Here is a 19,022-nt window from a genome sequence, read left to right on the forward strand (position 1 = left end):
AGTGCTGACAGCCGGTGTCACCCAGATTTCTGGTCCCCCAAACCCTCTGCACCCTGCCATCTCCAGTGCCTGGAGAGGGTTGGCCCTCGCCTCACTCTCTGCACCAAAACTTTCGGGAACTTGCATGGAATGAACAAAAAATCCATTTCAAGAGAATTTCTTTTCCAAGCGGAGGTGGTTATTTAAGTAGAAAGGATCATTAAGCAGACAAGGAAGACAGTGGAACTATGCTTTGTCGTAAAATACGCTGCCATTTCTGACAATAGGTGTCTCCTTCATGTCATTTCTTGCTTTTCTTCCTCTTAGTCCCCTTGTCCTTGGGCTTCCCTTCTTCCTTGGGCTTCCCTTCTTCCTTGGGCTTTCCTTCTTCCTTGGGCTTTCCTTCTTCCTTGGGCTTCCCTTCTTCCTTGGGCTTTCCTGCTTCCTCTTCCTTTCCCTTTGCAGGCGGCTCTGGCTTTCCTTTCTCCTTTTTTTCAGCAGGAACCAGCACATTCCTTTGGATCTTCTTGCCTCTGAAGTGTTTTCTTTGAAGACATATATCAATTAAAGGAAAAAATGCAGCCAAACCAATAAGGACCTGGAAAACAAAAGGAGCTTTATTGTTTTTGCTTTTTGTTCCGAAGCTGTCATAGTTCCGTCCTGGTTTCTAGTTTGTGGGCATGTGCTGTTAACCACCCCTTGTCCCCCTCCAACGACCAGACCCCAGAGACTGAGTTCCCCGCCCCCACTGCCCTGTGATCCCCACTGCCTCTTTCTCTCTTGACACCTGGCCAAGGTGGGCCTTTTGCCTCTGGGTCAGCAGCTATGAGGAGGAAGCTATTAGTGTGGCTGGCTCCCTAGACTTCATCTTTATTTAAATGGTTTCTCAACCGAAAAAATTTATCAGCTTTCCTTTCAAACTTCACTTGGGTTTCAAGATTCTGTGAAAAGAAAAGAAGCCCTGTAGCCCTGACTGGTGTAGCTCAGTGGACTGAGCTCAGGCCTGCAAACCAGAGGATCACGGTTCGATTCCCAGTCAGGGCACATGCCTGGGTTGCAGGCTGGTTCCCTGCAGGCCAACTCCCAGCAGGGGATGCACGAAAGGCAACCATACATTGATGTTTCTCCATACATTGATGTTTCTCTCCCTCTCCTTCCCCTCTAAAGATTAAAAAAAAAAAGAAGCCCTGTTCTTCAAATGGGGAAAACACCCATTCTCTAGAAGAGGTGATTTCTGAGCAAATAAACAGCCCCACAAGGAAGACTCACCACAGCGACAACATAGTTCACTGGCATGGTTTGTCGAGTTTGCACAGCAAACACTGCAGCCCCGGCCAGGAAGAGGGTGGCAAACAGGTCGTTGAGAATGTCCTGAAACCATGGGAGAGATGAGTGTCAGCTTGAGACACAGCCCAGGCCCCACTGACACCTGACCTGTCAGAGCGCGTGGCTTCCTCCAAAGAGAATGGTTTTCAGACTTCTGCCTAATTTTAAATATATGTGTGTGTGTATAAAATAGTCTGTCTGGAAAAAGTCCAGCTATTGTTAATATAATGAGAACAGTTTCCTGACATCAATGTAACCTGGCAGCCAAGGAGAGTGGACTGTGTGCACGTGAACAATGAAGACTTCACTGTACCAGTCATTGGGGGTGGTAGATGTCACTGAGCGAGCACGTGTCCTGTGTGGCCATCACGTTCAAAATGACTGAGTGAGTAGAGCCATGAATCTGCATCAAATTTTGTGTTAAGCTTGAACGTTCCTCCACAGAAACTATTCGGATGATTCAGAAGGCTTTTGTGGATGACTCAATGAGTGTAGCACAAATAAAAGTGGCACAAATGTTTCAAAGATGGACAAGAATCTGTTGAAAGTGACCCATGTTCTGGAAGGCCTGCAACAAGCAGAACACCTGAGAATGTTCAATGGGCACGGGCTGCAATCAGCAAAGATCAGTGACTGGCAGTGTGAGAACCAGCAGCTGAACTGGGGGTCCCCAAAACTACTGTGTTCAAGATTTTGATGCAGGATCCTGGCATGAAACATGTGGCAAAATTCATTCTGTGGCTTCTGCTACCAGAGCAGAAGGAACATTGTGCTGCAGTTGCCAATGACTTGATTCAAACCGCTACCAATGAACCAGATTTCCTCAAGAAGGTCATATAACAGGAGATGAATCGTGGGTCTATGGCTATGATCCAGAAACAAGGCCCAGTCATCCCCATGGAAGTTGCCTGGTTCTCCACACCTGAAGAAGGTGGGGCAAAGTCGCAGCAAGATCAAGACCATGTTAACTGCGTTTATTGATTGGAAAGGTGTCCATTACAGGTATGCTGCTCCGGGCCAAGCAATTAAAAAGTACTACCTCAGTGTTCTTCATCAGTTGAGAGATGCAATACGATGAAAATGGACACAGCTATGGGCAACTGGTGATTGGCAGCTTCCTCACAACAACCTGCCTATTCATGCATCATGTCTTGTGCAGAGATTTTTTGTGAAACATCAAATCACCCAGGTGACTCAGCCCCCTACAGCCCAGATTTGGCACCCCGTGACTTCTGGCTTTTCCCCAAACTAAAGTCACCTTTGAAAGAGAAGAGATTTCAGAATTTCAGACCAATAGTGAGATTCAGGAAAATAGGATGGGGCAGCTGATGGTGACAGGGAGAACTGTATGAGGTCCCAAGGTGCTGACTTTGAAGGGGACTGAGACGTCACTGTCATATGTGCAATGTTCCTTGTATCTTGTATTTTCTTCAGTAAATGTCTCTATTTTTCATATTACATGGCTGGATACCTTCTGGACAGATGTATCTGTATCTATTCTGTATCTCTCTCTAGCATCTGTATCTATCTATCTCCACATATCTCTAATCAGGCTTGGTGGACATACTTGTGACCCCCTCAGCTGGGCTCTTCTAGTCGAGACCCAAAGCCCAGGATGTTCAATGGCTTTTCGGGCTCCCTCTGTGACCATCTCATCCATGAAAGCATACATTTAATGGCTCGTTATGTTGGTGACCCCTTGCCCTGCCAGTACTCATTTAAATAAATGCAAAACTATTTCACATAATGAGCACCATCTCGATCATCTTTCTGCTCTCAGGACCAGCTGCCCACTCTGGAGCCGCGCAGGCTGTATTGCCGGTGGGAAGCTCTGTTGGGCTCGGGCGCTCTCCTTGCCCCCCCATCCCCACCTTCCTTCCCAGTGGCACCCCGCTTTGCAAGGCTGCACCACCTCCTCTATAATCACACCTCTTTCCCATCCCTTGTGGCCTCAGTCTTGCCCTCGCCCCACACTAATTTCCCTTTACCCTACTGACAAGGTCCCGGTGTTCCCAGGTGGGCAAGAGGGCTGCCTCCCACGTTGGCCTCCCCTCAAGCACAATGCACCACTGTTCCCTGGCACAGCCAAACTCGTCGGGGTTGGCCAAACCACAGCCATAGCCAGCTGCTGCCTCCCCCAGTGCTTCTGGGGTGATGCTAGCCCAGAGTTGTGCACCCCTCATCCAGGGGGCCGTCTCCGGCCCTGCAGCAGTGAATGGTCGATGCCCACGCTTTCCAGGATGCCGTTTTCCGAAAATTGTCCTTCTCTGATCACTTTGTCTCAGGCCTTTTCTTTTCCCTTTCACTGTTTTGAACTGTAACACATTTCAAACAAACAAAATAATAAAACATCCCATTCCTACTCCCACTTCCACCAGCCATGAATCACTGACATTAAATAGGTGTTAATGGGACTTCCACCAAGATGGAGGCATAGGTGGAAACACTGTGCCTTCTCCCACATCCAAGTTTGAATACAACAAAGGTTTGGAGAACAAAGACACAGCCAAAGAACAGAAAATTGAATTATACGGAAGTCCGACAACAACGAACTGTTCAACCGGGACCTGTAAGAGGGGCGGAGCCAGCAGCGGAGCAGGGTCTAGCAGGAAAGATCCCCTGACCTGGGCGCGCAGGCAGCCTGGAACCAGTCAGGGTGCGGGGCATACTGACCAAGGTCACACATTCTCGTACAGTGAGATGGACCATGCAGGCCCCAGCGGACGAACCCAGTGGTGGAGGGCTGACGGCGGTGACACACTCGAGTGCAGTGGGACGAAACAAGCGGGCCCGGTGACGGTGGCAGCTGTGGCACCTGTGGCGGCCGCAGTGGGAGGGGGCAGACGGGACACCATCGCTCCTCTTTGACCCCACCCCCACATATAGCGTCACAACCCAGCGACTGAGTTGCCCTGCTCTGGTGAACACCTAGGGCTCCGATCCTGCTACATAACAGGCATGAACAGCCCAAAAGATGGCGCAAGAAGAACTCAAAGTCCCAGAGCCAATAACTCTAAGCGACCAAGAGATTGCCAGCCTCTCAGATGCACAGCTCAAAACACTGGTCATCAGGATGCTCACAGAACTGGTTGATTATAGTCACAAATTAGAGGAACATATGAAGGCTAAACTAATTGAAATGAAGGGAGATGCACAGGAAACCAATAGCAATGGAAAGGAAACTGGGACTCAAATCAATGGAATGGACCAGAAGGAAGAACAAAACATCCAACCAGAAAGGAATGAAGAAATGAGAATTCAAAAAGAGAAGAGGCTTAGGAACCTCCAGGACATCTTTAAACGTTCCAACATCCGAATTATAGGGGTACCAGAAGGGGGAAAGAAACAGTCACGAGTGGAAAACTTATTTGAACAAATAATAAAGGAGAACTTCCCCAGTCTGGCAAAGGAAAGAGACTTCCAGGAAATCCAGGAAGCTCAGAGAGTCCCAAAGAAGTTGGACCCAAGAAGGAACACACCAAGGCACATCATAATTACATTAGCCAAGATTCAAATGAAGGAGAGAATCCTAGAAGCAGCAAGATATAAGGGGACAGTCACCTACAAAGGAGTACCCATCAGACTGTCAGCGGATTTCTCAAAAGAGACCTTACAGGCAAGAAGGGGCTGGAAAGAAGTATTCCAAGTCATGAAATCCAAAGACCTACATCCAAGATTGCTTTATCCAGCAAAGCTTTCATTTAGAATGGAAGGACAGATAAAGTGCTTCTCAGATAAGGTCAAGTTCAAGGAGTTCATCATCACCACCAAGCCCTTATTATATGAAATGCTAAAGGGACTTATATAAGAAAGAGATGATGAAAAATATGAACAGTGAAAGGACAGCAAACTCACAGTTATTAACAACCACACCTAAAACAAAAGCAAACCAAGAGGACAGCTAGATCAGGAGCGGAACCATAGAAATGAAGAACACATGGAGGGTTAGCAACAGGGGAGTGGGAGGAGGAGAAGGGGGGAGAAGGTACAGAAAATAGCATAGACAGTAGGTAGAAAATAGATGGGGGGAGGGCGAGAATAGTGGGGGAAATATAGAATCTAAAGAACTTGAGACATGTGGTTATAAACTAAGGGGGGAGAATGGTCGGGGAGGGAGTATGGGGGTGGAGGGGAATGAAGGAGGGGAATAGAACAACTGTAATGGTATAATCAATAAAATATATTTAAAAAAGAAAAAAATAGGTGTTAATGTCTTGCAGTATTTGTTTCAGGTCTCTTTAAAAGCAATCAACCAAGCAAACAAATACACAAAATAGAAGTGAACCTTGGTGAAGCTACAGTCTCACTATTCCGTCCCTTTTTCTGCCCCTGTGCCTAAGGCAACCATGTATTGGAAGCTGATGGGTAGATTTCCCAAGTGTGTATTAGTATTTCCCGTAATATGCTGTACTCATAAACAATATATACTATTTTGTGTGTTTCAAACATTTTAATTGAAATAAAAGATACCATCTTCTAGCACTTGCTTTTTAAACTAAAATTTTTTGAGATTTACCCATTTTGAGATGTGCAGGTTGAATTCACTGATTTTAACTGAGGTATCCTACTGTATGAATAAACCAAACTAGAGACATCAGGTTGTTTCTACTTTTCATTTTTTAAAAAAAATATATATATTGTTTGACTTGAGGGAATGAGAGAGAAATGCCAATTTGTTGATGGGGATTGAACCCGCAACCTTGGCGTGTAGGGATGACACTCTAACCAACTGAGCTACCCAGCCGGGCTTTGTTTCCGCCGTCTAGAAGATTATTACTGACTCTGCTACAGGGACTGCTCTTGCCTGCGCCTCCTACACACAGCTTCTCCTCGACTAGATGTTGCCAAGATTCTCTCTGAAGTGCTCGTGCCAGTTCCCACTCATCCCAACAAGGTATAGGGGCTTCCACTTGCCATGTCCTTGCCAACCCCCGGGATCACCAGGCTTATTTAGTTTTGCCTGTTTGGAGAGTCAAAATGCTACCTCGCTGCTGCTGTAAATTTTCAGGGCACCGGGTACTAGTGAAGCATTTTTAAAAACATGTTTTAGGTATTTGTGTTTCCTTGCATAAAACTTTTTGTTTATAATGTCTTCTGTTGTAAATTTTAAATTATAACGGGCTGCATAGCTCCCCTCCCCCAAGAACATGTGGTAAATATTCCATTCAACTGTTCTGTATAATACCACCTCTGTTGTGTACCAAATCGCAGTACGTATGTAGGTCTGTTTCTGAGATCTCTTTCCTATTCCATTCTTAGTTTTCTCAGGCTGCCGTAACAAAAAATCACAGACTGGGTGGTTTAAACAATGGACACTTATTTTCTCACAGTTCTGGAGGCTGGAAGTTCATGATCAAGGTGCCAGAAAATTTAATTTCTGGTGAGGGCTCTTTCCCTTGTTTGCAGATGGCTGCCTTCTCTCTATATCCTCACATGACCTTTAGATGGTGTGCCAGGGGGGGGAGGGGAGAGAGAGGGAGCCCGGAGAGAAGGAAGGAAGGAGAGCATTGTCTTTTTTTGTAGGAACACTAATCCAGTTGGATTGGGGCCCCACCCTTATGACCTGATTCCATCTTAATTACTACTCTGTAGGTCCTATCTGCAATTACAGCCACACAGGGTTTAGGATTTCAGCATCTGAAATTTGGGGGTGCACAAACATTCACTCCATAATAACCCCATTAGTCTTTTTGTCAGTCCTGAGCTAGTACCAAAGCTCTACAGCAGGGGTGTCAGACTCATTTTCACCGGGGACCACATCAGCCTTGCAGTTGCCTTCAAAGGGCCGAATGTAATGTTAGGGCTGTACAAATGTAACTACTCCGTAATGGTTAAGCGAGAGCTCAGCGCTGCTGCCGGGTGGCAACCAGGTGCCAGGCGGGATAAAACAAGGTGGAGGGCCGGATTCGTGTTTGCCCTCTGTGCTTTACAGTAATTCAAGTATCGTGTGCGTGGTGAGTCTGTTTTTGTACTTCTTTTTATTCTTCCATAAGAATTTTTTACGTATATTTTATTGCTTATGCTATTACGGTGGTCCCATTTATTTCCTCCCTTTATCCCCTTCTGCTCTGCACCGTCCCTCTCTCCAGCATCCCTCCCCCTAGTTCATGTCCATGGGTTGTACATGTAAGTTCTCTGACTCCTCCACTTCCCACACTGTTCTTAACCTCCCCGTCTGTTTTGTACCTACCACTTACACGTCTTATTTCCTGTATCTTTCCCCCATTCTCTCCCATCCCCCTCCCTGCTGATAACCCTCCATGTGATCTCCATTTCTGTGATTCGGTTCCTGTTCTAGTTGTTTGCTTAATTAGTTTTTGGGGTTTTTTTTAGGTTCAGTTGTTGATAGCTGTGAGTTTGTTGTCATTTTAATGTTCATATTTTTTATCATTTTCTTTTTCTTAGATAAGTCCCTTTAACTTGATAAGGGCTTGGTGGTGATGAACTCCTTTGACTTTACCTTAACTGGGAAGCACTTTATCTGCCCTTCCGTTGTAAATGATAGCTTTGCTGGATAGAGCAATCTTGGCTGTAGGTCTTTGGATTTCATGACTTGGAATACTTCTTTCCAGCCCCTTCTTGCCTGTAAGGTCTCTTTTGAGAAATCAGCTGACAGTCTTATGGGCACTCCTTTGTAGGTAACTGTCTCCTTTTCTCTTGCTGCTTTTAAAATTCTCTTCTGCCTTGGCTGGTGTAGCTCAGTGGATTGAGTGTCAGACTTGAACCAAAGGGTCACTGGCTCAATTCCCAGTCAGGGCACATGCCTGGGTTGTGGGCCAGGGGTTGTGTGAGAGGCAATCACACATTGATGTTTCTCTCCCTCTGTTCTCATTTGTCTAAAAATAAAATAAATAGCCCTGGCTGGTGTGGCTCAGTGGATTGAGCGCAGGCCTGGGAACCAGAGTATCAAGGTTCGATTCCCAGTCAGGGCACTTGCCTGGGTTGCGGGCCAGTTCCCAGCGGGGGATGCATGAGAGGCAACCATACATTGATTTTTCTCTCCCTCTCTCTTTCCCTTCTCTTCTAAAGATAAATAAATAAATAATCTTTAAAAAATAATAAAATAAATAAAATCTTAAGGAAAATAAAATTCTCTTATCTTTATTTTTAAATATATTTTATTGGTTATTCTACTACAGTTGTCCTACTTCCCCCTTCATTCCCCTCCACCCTGTACACCCCCTCCCCCCATCCCCCCCTTTTAGTTTATGTCCACGTGTCATACTTATAAGTTCTTTGGCTCTTACATTTTCCATTCTATTCTTACCCTTCTCCTGTCTATTTTCTCCCTACCATCTATGCTACTTATTCTCTGTACCTTTTCCCCCTTCTACTCCTCCCACTCCCCTGTCGCTAACCCTCCACTTCAGTGGTTCTGTTCCTGTTCTAGTGGTTTGCTTAGTCTGTTTTTGTTTTTGTTTTAGGTGTGGTTGTTAATAATTGTGAGTTTGCTGTCATTTTACTATACATGTTTTTTATCTTCTTTTTCTTAGATAAGTCCCTTTAACATTTCATATAATAAGGGCTTGGCGATGATGAACTCCTTTAATTTGACCTTATCTGAGAAGCACTTTACCTGCCCTTCCATTCTAAATGAAAGCTTTGCTGGATAGAGCAATCTTGGCTGTAGGTCCTTGCATTTCATGACTCGGAATACTTCTTTCCAGCCCTTCTTGCCTGTAAGGTCTCTTTTGAGAAATCCGCTGACAGTCTGATGGGTACTCCTTTGTAGGCAACTCTCTCCTTTGGTCTTGCTGCTTCTAGAATTCTCTCCTTCATTTTAATCTTGGCTAATGTAATTATGATGTGTCTTGGTGTGTTCCTTCTTGGGTCCAACTTCTTTGGGACTCTCTGAGCTTCCTGGATTTCCTGGAAGTCTATTTCCTTTGCCAGACTGGGGAAGTTCTCCTTTATTATTTGTTCAAATAAGTTTTCCACTCGTGACTGTTTCTTTCCCCCTTCTGGTACCCCTATAATTTGGATGTTGGAATGTTTAAAGATGTCCTGGTGGTTCCTAAGCCTCTCATTTTTTAAAATTCTTGTTTCTTCATTCTTTTCTCATTGGCAACTGAATCAGTTGCCATCTGATGTTTCTTTCTTCCTTTTGGTCCACTTCATTGATTTGAGTCCCAGTTTCCTTCCCATCACTATTGGTTCCCTGTACATTTTCTTTTATTTCACTTAGCATAGCCTTCATTTTTTCATCAAATTTGTGACCAAATTCAACCAATTCTGTGAGCATCCTGATTACCGGTGTTTTGAACTGTGCATCTGATAGGTTGGCTACCTCTTCATTGCTCAGTTGTATTTTCTGTGGAACTTTGATCTGTTCTTTCCTTTGGGCCATTTTTTTTGTCTTGATGCACCTGTTACATATGAGGGGCGGAGCCTTAGGTGTTCACCAGGGCGGGGCAACCCAGTCCCTGGGTTGTGACACTGTATGTGGGGGCGGGGACAGAAAGGGGCAATGGCGCTTGCTCTGCTCTCTGCTGGATTTCAGTCACTTTCCCTACTCCCCATCAGCAAATGGGGCCCTTCTGGTGCTGATTCCTGGTGAGTGGGCTTGTGTACATTCTAGGGCCCTGTGGGTCTCCCCAACCAACTCTCCTGTGAGGCTGGGAGTCTCTCCCTGAGCCTCAACCCCCACAGGTGTTTTCAGTCAGAGGTTTGAGGCTTTATTTCCCTGCTGCAGCCCTTGGTTGCACAGTCTGTCTCGCTCCCCAGTTGTTCTTTCTGGTTTACCCACATGTGAATGTGGGACCACTCGGCCCGCCAGCCGCCACTTCTCCAGGTCCTGCCAGCCGCCGCCTCGCCCTGAGTCCTCTCCACCTGGCTGCCCGTCTCTGCCCCTCCTACTAGTCTGGATTAATGTGTCTTCTTTAACTCCTTGCTTGTCAGACTTTCATACAGTTTGATCTTCTGTCAGTTCTGGTTGGTTTTTGTTTTTAAATTTGTTGTTATCCTTCTTTTGGTTGTGCGAGGAGGCACAGTGTGTCTACTTATGCCTCCCTCTTGGCCGGAGGTTGCCTCTTCCCTAAGAATTTTAGAATCACCTTGTAAAGTCTCACAGAGGACCTCTCTTAGGATGAAATCTCATTTAATTTATGGGTTACTTTGGAATCAGTTGCCATCTTTATGATAGTAACTCTTCACACCTGTGCATGGTATATTTCTCCATATTCTTAGGGTTTTCTTTTGTGCCCACTGATAAAATGTTGTAATCGCTATCGAAAGCCACACACACACACACACACACACACCCCTTTGGGCAGGTTTATTCTCAGATACCTGGTAGTNGCCGGAGGTTGCCTCTTCCCTAAGAATTTTAGAATCACCTTGTAAAGTCTCACAGAGGACCTCTCTTAGGATGAAATCTCATTTAATTTATGGGTTACTTTGGAATCAGTTGCCATCTTTATGATAGTAACTCTTCACACCTGTGCATGGTATATTTCTCCATATTCTTAGGGTTTTCTTTTGTGCCCACTGATAAAATGTTGTAATCGCTATAGAAAGCCACACACACACACACACACACACATGCACCTTTGGGCAGGTTTATTCTCAGATACCTGGTAGTCTGCTGTTTCAAACGTCTGTGTTTGAAAAGCCACATTTCCTCGTTGCTTGTTGCTGGTATTCAGGAGTGCTGTTGCTTTTGGCTTTGGTAACCTTGTGGGACCCGGATCAACTGCAGTGGACCGTAGAGTCTCTTGGGTTTTCTGTGTAGAGGGTCCTGTGATGGGTGACAAGTGCTGGATTTTTCTCCCTTCCCGGTCCATGTGTCTTTCGTTTTCCTTGTCACGTTGGACTGACGCAGATCTCTGCAGAATGCTGGACAGAAGTGGGGATGGGAGTCATCTTCAAGGAGATGCCTTTAAAGTTTTACCATGAAATGAAATGTTTAGTTTAGTTTTGGGTCAACACCTATTATTAGGGAAAGGAAATTCTCTTTTTTTCCTGGTTTTCTAAAAGTAAGCATTGGATATTACAAAATAGTGTTTCAGCAGCTTATGAGACGATGAAACGTTTTTCTTGTCTAAATGAAGGATGGTGAATTATATTAATAGAATCTTGAAAACTAAATCATCTTTACATCCCTGGTGGAAACCCTGCTTGACCATGATCTATTGCTTGCTTATATACTGCTGGCTTCATTTTCCTATTTTATGGCTACATACAAATAAGATAGGCCTACGGTTTACCTTTATTATAATGTCTGGTTTTAAGATCAAGGCTTCAGAAGATAGTACAGCACGTTATAAAGCCTTTAGAAAAAGGGAGAGAGAGAAAAGGGACAGACTGATGGAACCGAATATAAAATCCAGATATGAACCCTGTATATGGGAGTTAGCGCTGAACAAAAATGGCATTTCAGAGCAGTGAGGAAAACACGTACCGTCCAATACACTAGTAACTATAGGGGCAGAGTAAACAGCCGGGTAACCATCAGGATTTAAAGCTGGTGTCACGGTTCACACCATAGACCAAAATAACTCCAGGGGAGTGAAAAGATTTAAATGTAAAACATGAAGCCAGTGCCAGATGAAAACATGGGTGAATTACCTTGGTTGCCTGTACATTTTCTTTTATTCTGTTTTTTAAATTTTTGTGTTAACTTTTGTAAGTTGTATTTTTTTCTAGGAAATGAACTATGCAGTCTTTCCACTTTATTCACATAAGCCTGTATATTTTCCCTGTGATCTTTGAAAGCTCTTGATCTTTGTACGAACATTTTCTCTGTTTCTTTCTTTTAAAAAAAGACCTTGAGAAAAATTTGAGATCTATCCACTTTATTAGTCATTTCAAAGAACTAAATATTTGGTTTTATTAGTAATTACTATGGCTTTTATTTTTCTATGTCATTAATTTTAGCTCTTATTTTTGGCATTGCCTTCTTCATTACATTGCTTTGTCTTGAGATAGACACTTAAACTGTTAGTTTTCAGTGTTCTTTTCTAATTACATAGGCTCGAATTCGAATTACTTAGCTGCATCCTACAGGTAGCATTTGCAAATACTATATATAAGTAAATCCCCATATGTTTAGGGAAAACATGAAGTTCCTACCCCCAAACACATGGGGATTTAGTTAAATTTTACTGATTTCTAATTATATTGCATTGAAATTAGAGAATGTTATCTGTATGATAATCAGTTCCTTGCTACTTGTTCACATTTGCTTGGTGATCTTATTAAGGATATAATTTTAATGATTGTTCCAAGTGTGTTTGAAAAGAATATATAGCCTATTACTGTTTGGTGTAGGGTTCTGTGTGTTCTATATGCTGTGGATCAAGCTATCAATTACTTAGGCAGGCATGTTAAAATCTCCCATTATGGTTGCTATTTGCCAATTCTTTCTTACAGTGAAGTCTATTTTTATCTTTTTTTATATTTGGGGGCTATAGTGTTAGGCGCATACAAGTTCAGAATTGATATAGGTAATGGTCTTCTTTAAGTATCTTTTAAAAAATATTAAATTGGTATAATCTGGTACTAAAGTTATGCCATATCTCTTTTAGTTAGTATTTTCCTCTCATTATTTTTTCCATTTCTTGCTTTTTAATTTTTTATTGTATTTTTTCCATCACCGTTTAGCCCCCCTTTTATTCCCCTCCCTCACAAGTCACCTCCCTGCTGTCCATGCCCATGAATCCTTTCTCCTTTTCCATCCCTCCACCCCCAACCTCCCCCATTTCTTATAACCTTTCCCCACATGCCTTGTAATTTTGTATATTTTTAATTTAATTAATTAATTTATTCATCTTTAGAGGGGAAGGGAAGGAGAGAAGGAGAGAAATACCAATGTATGGTTGCCTCTCGTGCATCCCCTGCTAGGAACTGGCCTGCAATCCAGGCATGTGCCCCGACTGGGAATCGAACCGCAATCGTGTGGTTCGCAGGCCCGCACTCAATCCACTGAGCTACACCAACCCAGGGCGTAATTTTGTATATTGCTGGGTTAATAAAAATTCTGTTCTTAGAGTTCTCTGTCTTTTAAGTGAAGACTATAGCCCATTTATATTTGCCATCATTTCTGGTATATTTGGATATATGTGTAGCATTTCATTTGTTCTAATTAACATACACCACACATGTTCCTTTTTATTTTTCCCTTCCATTTCACCTTTTCCCCCTCAACAGGCTTGATGTTATGTACCCCAGAATTGTATTCTTAAAAAGAATATAGTAGAATGTTTTAATATGTTAATGTTTATATTATCATTATGTCTATATTACTGCCAAATACCACCCCCCAGTCAAGAACTTTTAGCTCTTACCACACACAACTACTGTGGTCTCACGTGTTACCATGTCACTGTTGATTTATTTCCACAAGTTTTAATGTTCTCGCCCCAAAACAAGCTATTACTATATATTTTTAAAAACCCTCTGTCTTAATGTGTATTGAAGTCAGCCTATAAGCTGACTAGGTTTTTGGCTTACAGTTTCTTTTTTGACATTGCCAACAATTTTGGGGGGTTTATTTCTTCCTGAAGGACACTCTTTAGTAGTTCTTTCAGTGAGGGTCAGTGAATATACATGTTTTTGTTCTTTGTCCGAAAGTGTCTTTATTTTACCTTTCCCACCTCAGTCCTTCAAAGAAATCAGTCCATTATTTTCTGGCCGCTGTCACTGTTGAAAAATACATAATTTGCTTAATAGTTTGAATGTGTATTTTTTCAGGTAAATGGTTCATGAATTGTTCTCCTGGTTTCCGTTAGTTCTTGGAGCACTTTCAAGACAGTTCATGTAAAGTCTTTGTCTATTATGTCTAATATCTGGCCACTTTCAGGAATGGTGTTTATTAACTTGTTTTCTGTGAGTGGGCCTAACCTTTTTTCTTTGTTTCGCATGCCACGTAATTCTTCAAAACCCGAGAATTTTGAATACAATAACACCGTTACTCTGAAAACTGCATTCTCCCTTCTCCCCAGGTCAGTCGTTGCTGCTTGTGAATTGCAGTCATTTGTGTGTTTAGTGACGTTTTCGAAACTATTTTTTGAAAAACTGTATTATTTACTCTTGTGTGGCCACTGAAGTCTCTGTTTCATTAGCTTAAAAGTCAGGTCGTGGCTTGACAGACATTTCTGTAAATATCTGGAAACAAACAAACAGAAACGCTCTACCAGTCTCTGCAGGTGCTTCCGCCCTTGTCCAGGCTGTTCGCGGCTCTTAGTTTCCACTTGCTGCTCGTGTAGAGCGTAAAGGTCAGCCAGAGTTGAAAGCCTGGAGTCTTCTGAGAATGCATTCCCCTGCCTGGACAGGTGCATGGCCTTCTAAATCCCCTGGTGTGGGGAGAAGCTTTTCATAGCTCTGATTGCTCCATGTATCTCCTTCTCCACCCTCTTCCTTCACACACTTCCGGTCTGTCTGCTGCTTGCCTTGTGTATTTCCCTTTGTCCCGGTGGCTATGGTTAGTTAGTATATTGGCCGAAGTAGAATTTGACAAATTCTCTCTAGGAGGCCTCTTCGGCCCTGAGTGAGCCCTGAGGCGGGTGAACAAAGGCAAGTCTCTGGGCCAACCCCTCAGGGAGCCGCCAGACAGGCCAAACCACACGTCGCAATGCTTTGAGAACAAGGCCTGTCTTGTTCCCTTTGCCACCGACAAGGAATGTGGCCAGGAAGGTGGACTGTCGTCTTCACGATGACTGGGAAGCTGAGGGGCCAGCGATGGCAGGCGAGGAAGTTAGAATGTCGCAACGCTCTCTTACCGAAGTTCAACAGCTGATTTCTTCAGTAAGCATTCCCCTGGTTATTATAAGTTTTTTCAAAATTAGATTCCAGAGCTGAAAAAGTTGATTCTGACTGGCTTGACACCCGAGTCATTGCTTTAATGGAGGGGTAGACTGTCAGAGTTCCTTCCTTTGCCATTTTCACATCATCTTGAAATCTCGCGGGTTCTCCGTTCTTATCGTTTGGGTGTTTCCTCTCCTACCTTCTCCTGAGTCTCTTCTCCTGGAACTCCTCTGAGGCTTATGATGGGCTTTTTCATTCCATATCCTCTGTCTCAACTTCTTTTATATATTTTTTCCCAGTGCTGTGTTCTGGGTAATTTCTCTACATCTTTTAGTTCACTAACTCTCCAGCTTTGTCTGATATGCTTTTTAAACCCATCTATTGACATTTTTATTTCAATAACTATACAGGGTGAGACAAAAGTAGGTTTACAGTGGTGAGTGTGCAAAACACAGAGTGTGTTGTTTTGTTATTTGTGAATTATTGTATTGTTTTCCAAACGCACAACTGTAAACCTCCTTTTGCCTCACCTTGTATGTTTAATTCTAAACATATTTTGTACTTTACAAAAGGTCTGTCCAGCCCTGACCAGGTAGCTCAGTGGGTTGGAGCATCGTCCCGATGTGTTGGGGTTGCAGGCTGATCCCCAGCTGGACACATACAACAGGCAACCAGTGAAGGCATGAATAAGTGGAACAGCAAGTCAGGGTTTCTCTCTCTCTCTCTCTTTCCCCCTCTCTCCACCCTTCTCCTCTTTCTCTCCCAAATCAATAAAAAAATTACCATTATAAAATACATCTGTCTACTCTATCCTCATAATGTCTTATTCTTTTCTTAGGGCTCTTATTTATGTCTTTAATACTTTTAAATATATTTCCTATTTTCCGACAGCTTTTCAATGATCTTGTATTTTCAGTGTTCTAATCCTCCCATTTGTTATGTTTGCCGATTCTTGATTGTTAGTCATGGGGATTTTAGAATAAGACTGTGAGTTCATTTGGGGGGAAGGCTTCCCCCCACCCCCAACACCCATCCTGTTAGACTCTCTTTAGGCTTTGGTTGGGATTTCATATTTGTTTCTGTCAAGAGCCCCATGGATATCATCAAAATATCATCAAATGGGGATCAATTTTTATGCAAATTCTCAGGCATTACGTGTTCTAAGATTTCTAAGCTGAAGGTAGTGAAAATTCAAACCAAAAATGTATAAAGTCCAAGCTCTAGATTTCTGTTTCTCAAGGTGGTCTTCTTTGTTTGTTTGCTTTTTCACTCAAAGCTCGGGCAGAGATGAACATCTCTTGTCCCATCGTCTTGCTTTCTTGTTCTTCTGGGTGGGGGAAAGGTGTCTTCTTTGTCTTTTCCCTGAGGGGGTTGTCTTCGCAGGTTTCGGGCTTTACGCAGGACTCTCAGTTCAGAGTCCCCACGGTGCTTGGGCCAAGGCCTCACTCCTAGCGTGAGAGTGGTTCTGCGATAGCCCTTCGTGAGCCCACCCCCCCCTCAGTGGCTCATTCCACCACTGTTCCTGTTCTCCATTTCCAAAGCCTGTGGGTTTGCCCTTTCTTTTCTTGCCAGCGCAGCCATTCAGTTAAAGCAGCAGTAGTTACGTGGCCCCTAGGAGTTTAGGTAGCTACTGAAGTTTAGGCAAGCGCAGCAGGAGCGTTTTCAGGGTTCATTGATTTTTCATCTTGCTGGAACCAAAAGTGTCTTCTCTCAAACTCCTGGGCGGGGAACTTGTTCTCTGCCTGTCCCTTTATTTTGTCCTCTGCTTATCCCTTTTCTAAGAGTCTTATTTGGCCCTCTCCTTTCTCAACATACTGGGGGTCCTCACATACTTCACGGAGACTTGTGGATCCCTGGAGCCTAATGACCCTTTTTTCATCCTCACTCAAAGATATGTTTTTATTGATTTTAGAGAAAGGAAGGGGAGAGTGAGGGGGGAGGGAGGGAGTTGGGGTGGAGAGAGAGAGTGAGATGGGAGAGAGAAATACCGATTGGTTTCCTCCCATACATGCCCTGACTGGGAATCAAACTTGGAGCCTAGGTATGCACCCTGAGTGGGAATTGAACCTGTAATCTAGGTATGTGCCCTGGCCAGGAATTGAACCTGCAACCTTTTGATGTACAACGCTCCAACCAATTTCACCACCCGGCCAGGGCTGGACCCTAATAAATTTTTTTTAATTTTATTTATTTATCTTTTAGAGGGGAAGGGAAGTAGAGAGGGAGAGAAGTATCAATGTATGGTTGCCTTTGGTGTGTCCCCTGCCGGGAACTGGCCTGCAACCCAGGCATGTGCCCTGACTGGGAATCGAACCGCGATCGTCTGGTTCGCAGGCCCGTGCTCAATCCACTGAGCTACGCCAGCCGGGGCTGGACCCTAATAATTTTTAACCAATTGGCAGGACAGAGTGTAGTTAAGGACTCAGAGTCTACTGACAAAGCTGGGTTTGAATCTTTTTTTCTGCCACTTCCTGGCTGAGCTACCTGGGGCAAGTTACTTGGCCGCACTGAGCCCATTTCACGTGTAAAGTGAGTGAACCACTGAGTGCAGGACTCTGGAGGCATGCTGTGAATGTGTGGGGAATAAGGGGGCCTTGGGCGAGGCGGGAGTTTGGTGTAGGTGTGCTCTGTGGTCACACAGGTAACAGGCAGGCCTTCCGGTCCTCGGGCCCCTCCTCCAGCGCCTCATATCCACTCCTCAGGCACAACCACCGGAGTGAGTACTACGGGCCCTGCTCTCACTCAGGAGGGCGCAGAAGCTGGAAGTGGTTGGGTAACGTGCCTCGTCCTGTTCCTTGCAGTGGAGGACTGCTTCGAGCTGAACCCCCTTCACAGGGATCGTCACTGGAGATCTGAGGCTGCTTTAAAAGTGGCTTTTCAAAAAAAATTCTCATTTTATTTTACTGATTTATGGGAAGATTGTTTTTCCCTTGGCATTCTGGGAATGGGGTGCCTTTTGGGTGATCTCCCTGGTCAGATGCGAGCTGGCACAGGGGCTGGGAGGGAAAGGTAGTTGCTACACCTCCTCTCCCCCAAGTAGGGTAGATCCTTAGGGAAGCGAAGGCCTTGTGCTTTGACCATGAGGTGCGTAAGAGGCTCCTGCCCCAAGCTGGGCTGTTTGGGACCCTTTTCTGCCCCAGCCCCACCCAAAGGTGCGGAGCCCGTGTCTGGGCACTGAGGTGGGAGGCGAGGCCTCTCTCTGTCAACACTTGTGAACGCACGCCGGCCGGGGCGCTCCGTGGTGCCCCTCACTTACAGTAATGGGCCACAGGATAAAGGGCATGAATCTCTGGATGGCGAAGGTATGGATGACGATGAAAAAGAAGATGATGGACACTTCCATGGTGATGATGAGTGTCAGGAGGGGGTGCACGGTGGTCCCGGTGAACATGGTCAGTGCAGCTACCAGGCAGCCCTGCCGGGAGACACAAGCCTGAGCCTCTGCAAAGGGCTCTCACCCACTCCCGAGCCCCTTTAGAGCCCTTTGGGGCCTGCTCCTCCCTCTCTCTGTCTTCGGCCCCCCACCCGGGGATACCAGGCCCACTTACCAAGCTCAGGATCTTGACCTCCGCGTGCCCCATAACCCAGTACTCTCTGTTGCTGTCCTTGAATTCCCACCTGTAGCGGCGGCATCCCTTCCTGGTGCCCACCTGATCCTTGGGCTGTACCGATTTTACCTTGGGCGGTAAGGCTTCTGCTTTTGCAACACCTTTCTGATCGACTGGTTTGGCGTCTGTGGGCGGGGGAGCCCCGGCGGGGGGCGGGGGTGCCCCGGCGGGGGGTGGGGGCGCTGCACCCGCTTTGCCCTTTTTGCCCTTGTCGGCCATGTTTGCGTGGGACTCCTCAGCTGCTGTCCCCAGACGGGCCTGGCCTTTGAGCCAGCCTGATGCCAACTGGCTTCCTCAGAGGCCACCCGCAGCCAACGGCCAAGACCGGCTAGGCTAACGCTTGACGCCCTGCACACGTGCGCATGC

General features: G+C 45.0%; 1 protein-coding gene across 1 annotated transcript; it reads right to left on the reverse strand.

Moving 5' to 3' along the window:
• Nucleotides 1-280: 280 nt before the first annotated feature.
• CMTM2 (CKLF like MARVEL transmembrane domain containing 2) lies at nucleotides 281-18,875 on the reverse strand. The gene is made up of 4 exons (XM_037041363.1): nucleotides 18,597-18,875; nucleotides 18,305-18,463; nucleotides 1,249-1,350; nucleotides 281-577 (listed from the first exon to the last, which is right to left on the reverse strand). Exons 1-4 carry the CDS (start codon nucleotides 18,873-18,875, stop codon nucleotides 281-283), a joined length of 837 nt encoding a protein of 278 aa, XP_036897258.1.
• Between the last annotated feature and the right edge of the window lie 147 nt (nucleotides 18,876-19,022).

This window comes from Sturnira hondurensis, unplaced genomic scaffold (genome assembly GCF_014824575.4).
Source record: "Sturnira hondurensis isolate 20B ecotype Veracruz unplaced genomic scaffold, ASM1482457v3 Scaffold0003090, whole genome shotgun sequence".
Classification (NCBI taxonomy): Eukaryota; Metazoa; Chordata; class Mammalia; order Chiroptera; family Phyllostomidae; genus Sturnira; species Sturnira hondurensis.

Excerpts from the sequence above, each read along its gene's own strand:
- CMTM2 (XM_037041363.1), bottom strand. The coding sequence starts at position 18,875 with ATGGCCGACAAGGGCAAAAAGGGCAAAGCGGGTGCAGCGCCCCCACCC. Across the intron at positions 18,464-18,596 it reads AGGTCAAGATCCTGAGCTTG|GGCTGCCTGGTAGCTGCACT; the intron begins GTAAGTGGGCCT and ends GTCTCCCGGCAG. Across the intron at positions 578-1,248 it reads TGAACTATGTTGTCGCTGTG|GTCCTTATTGGTTTGGCTGC; the intron begins GTGAGTCTTCCT and ends TTTGTTTTCCAG.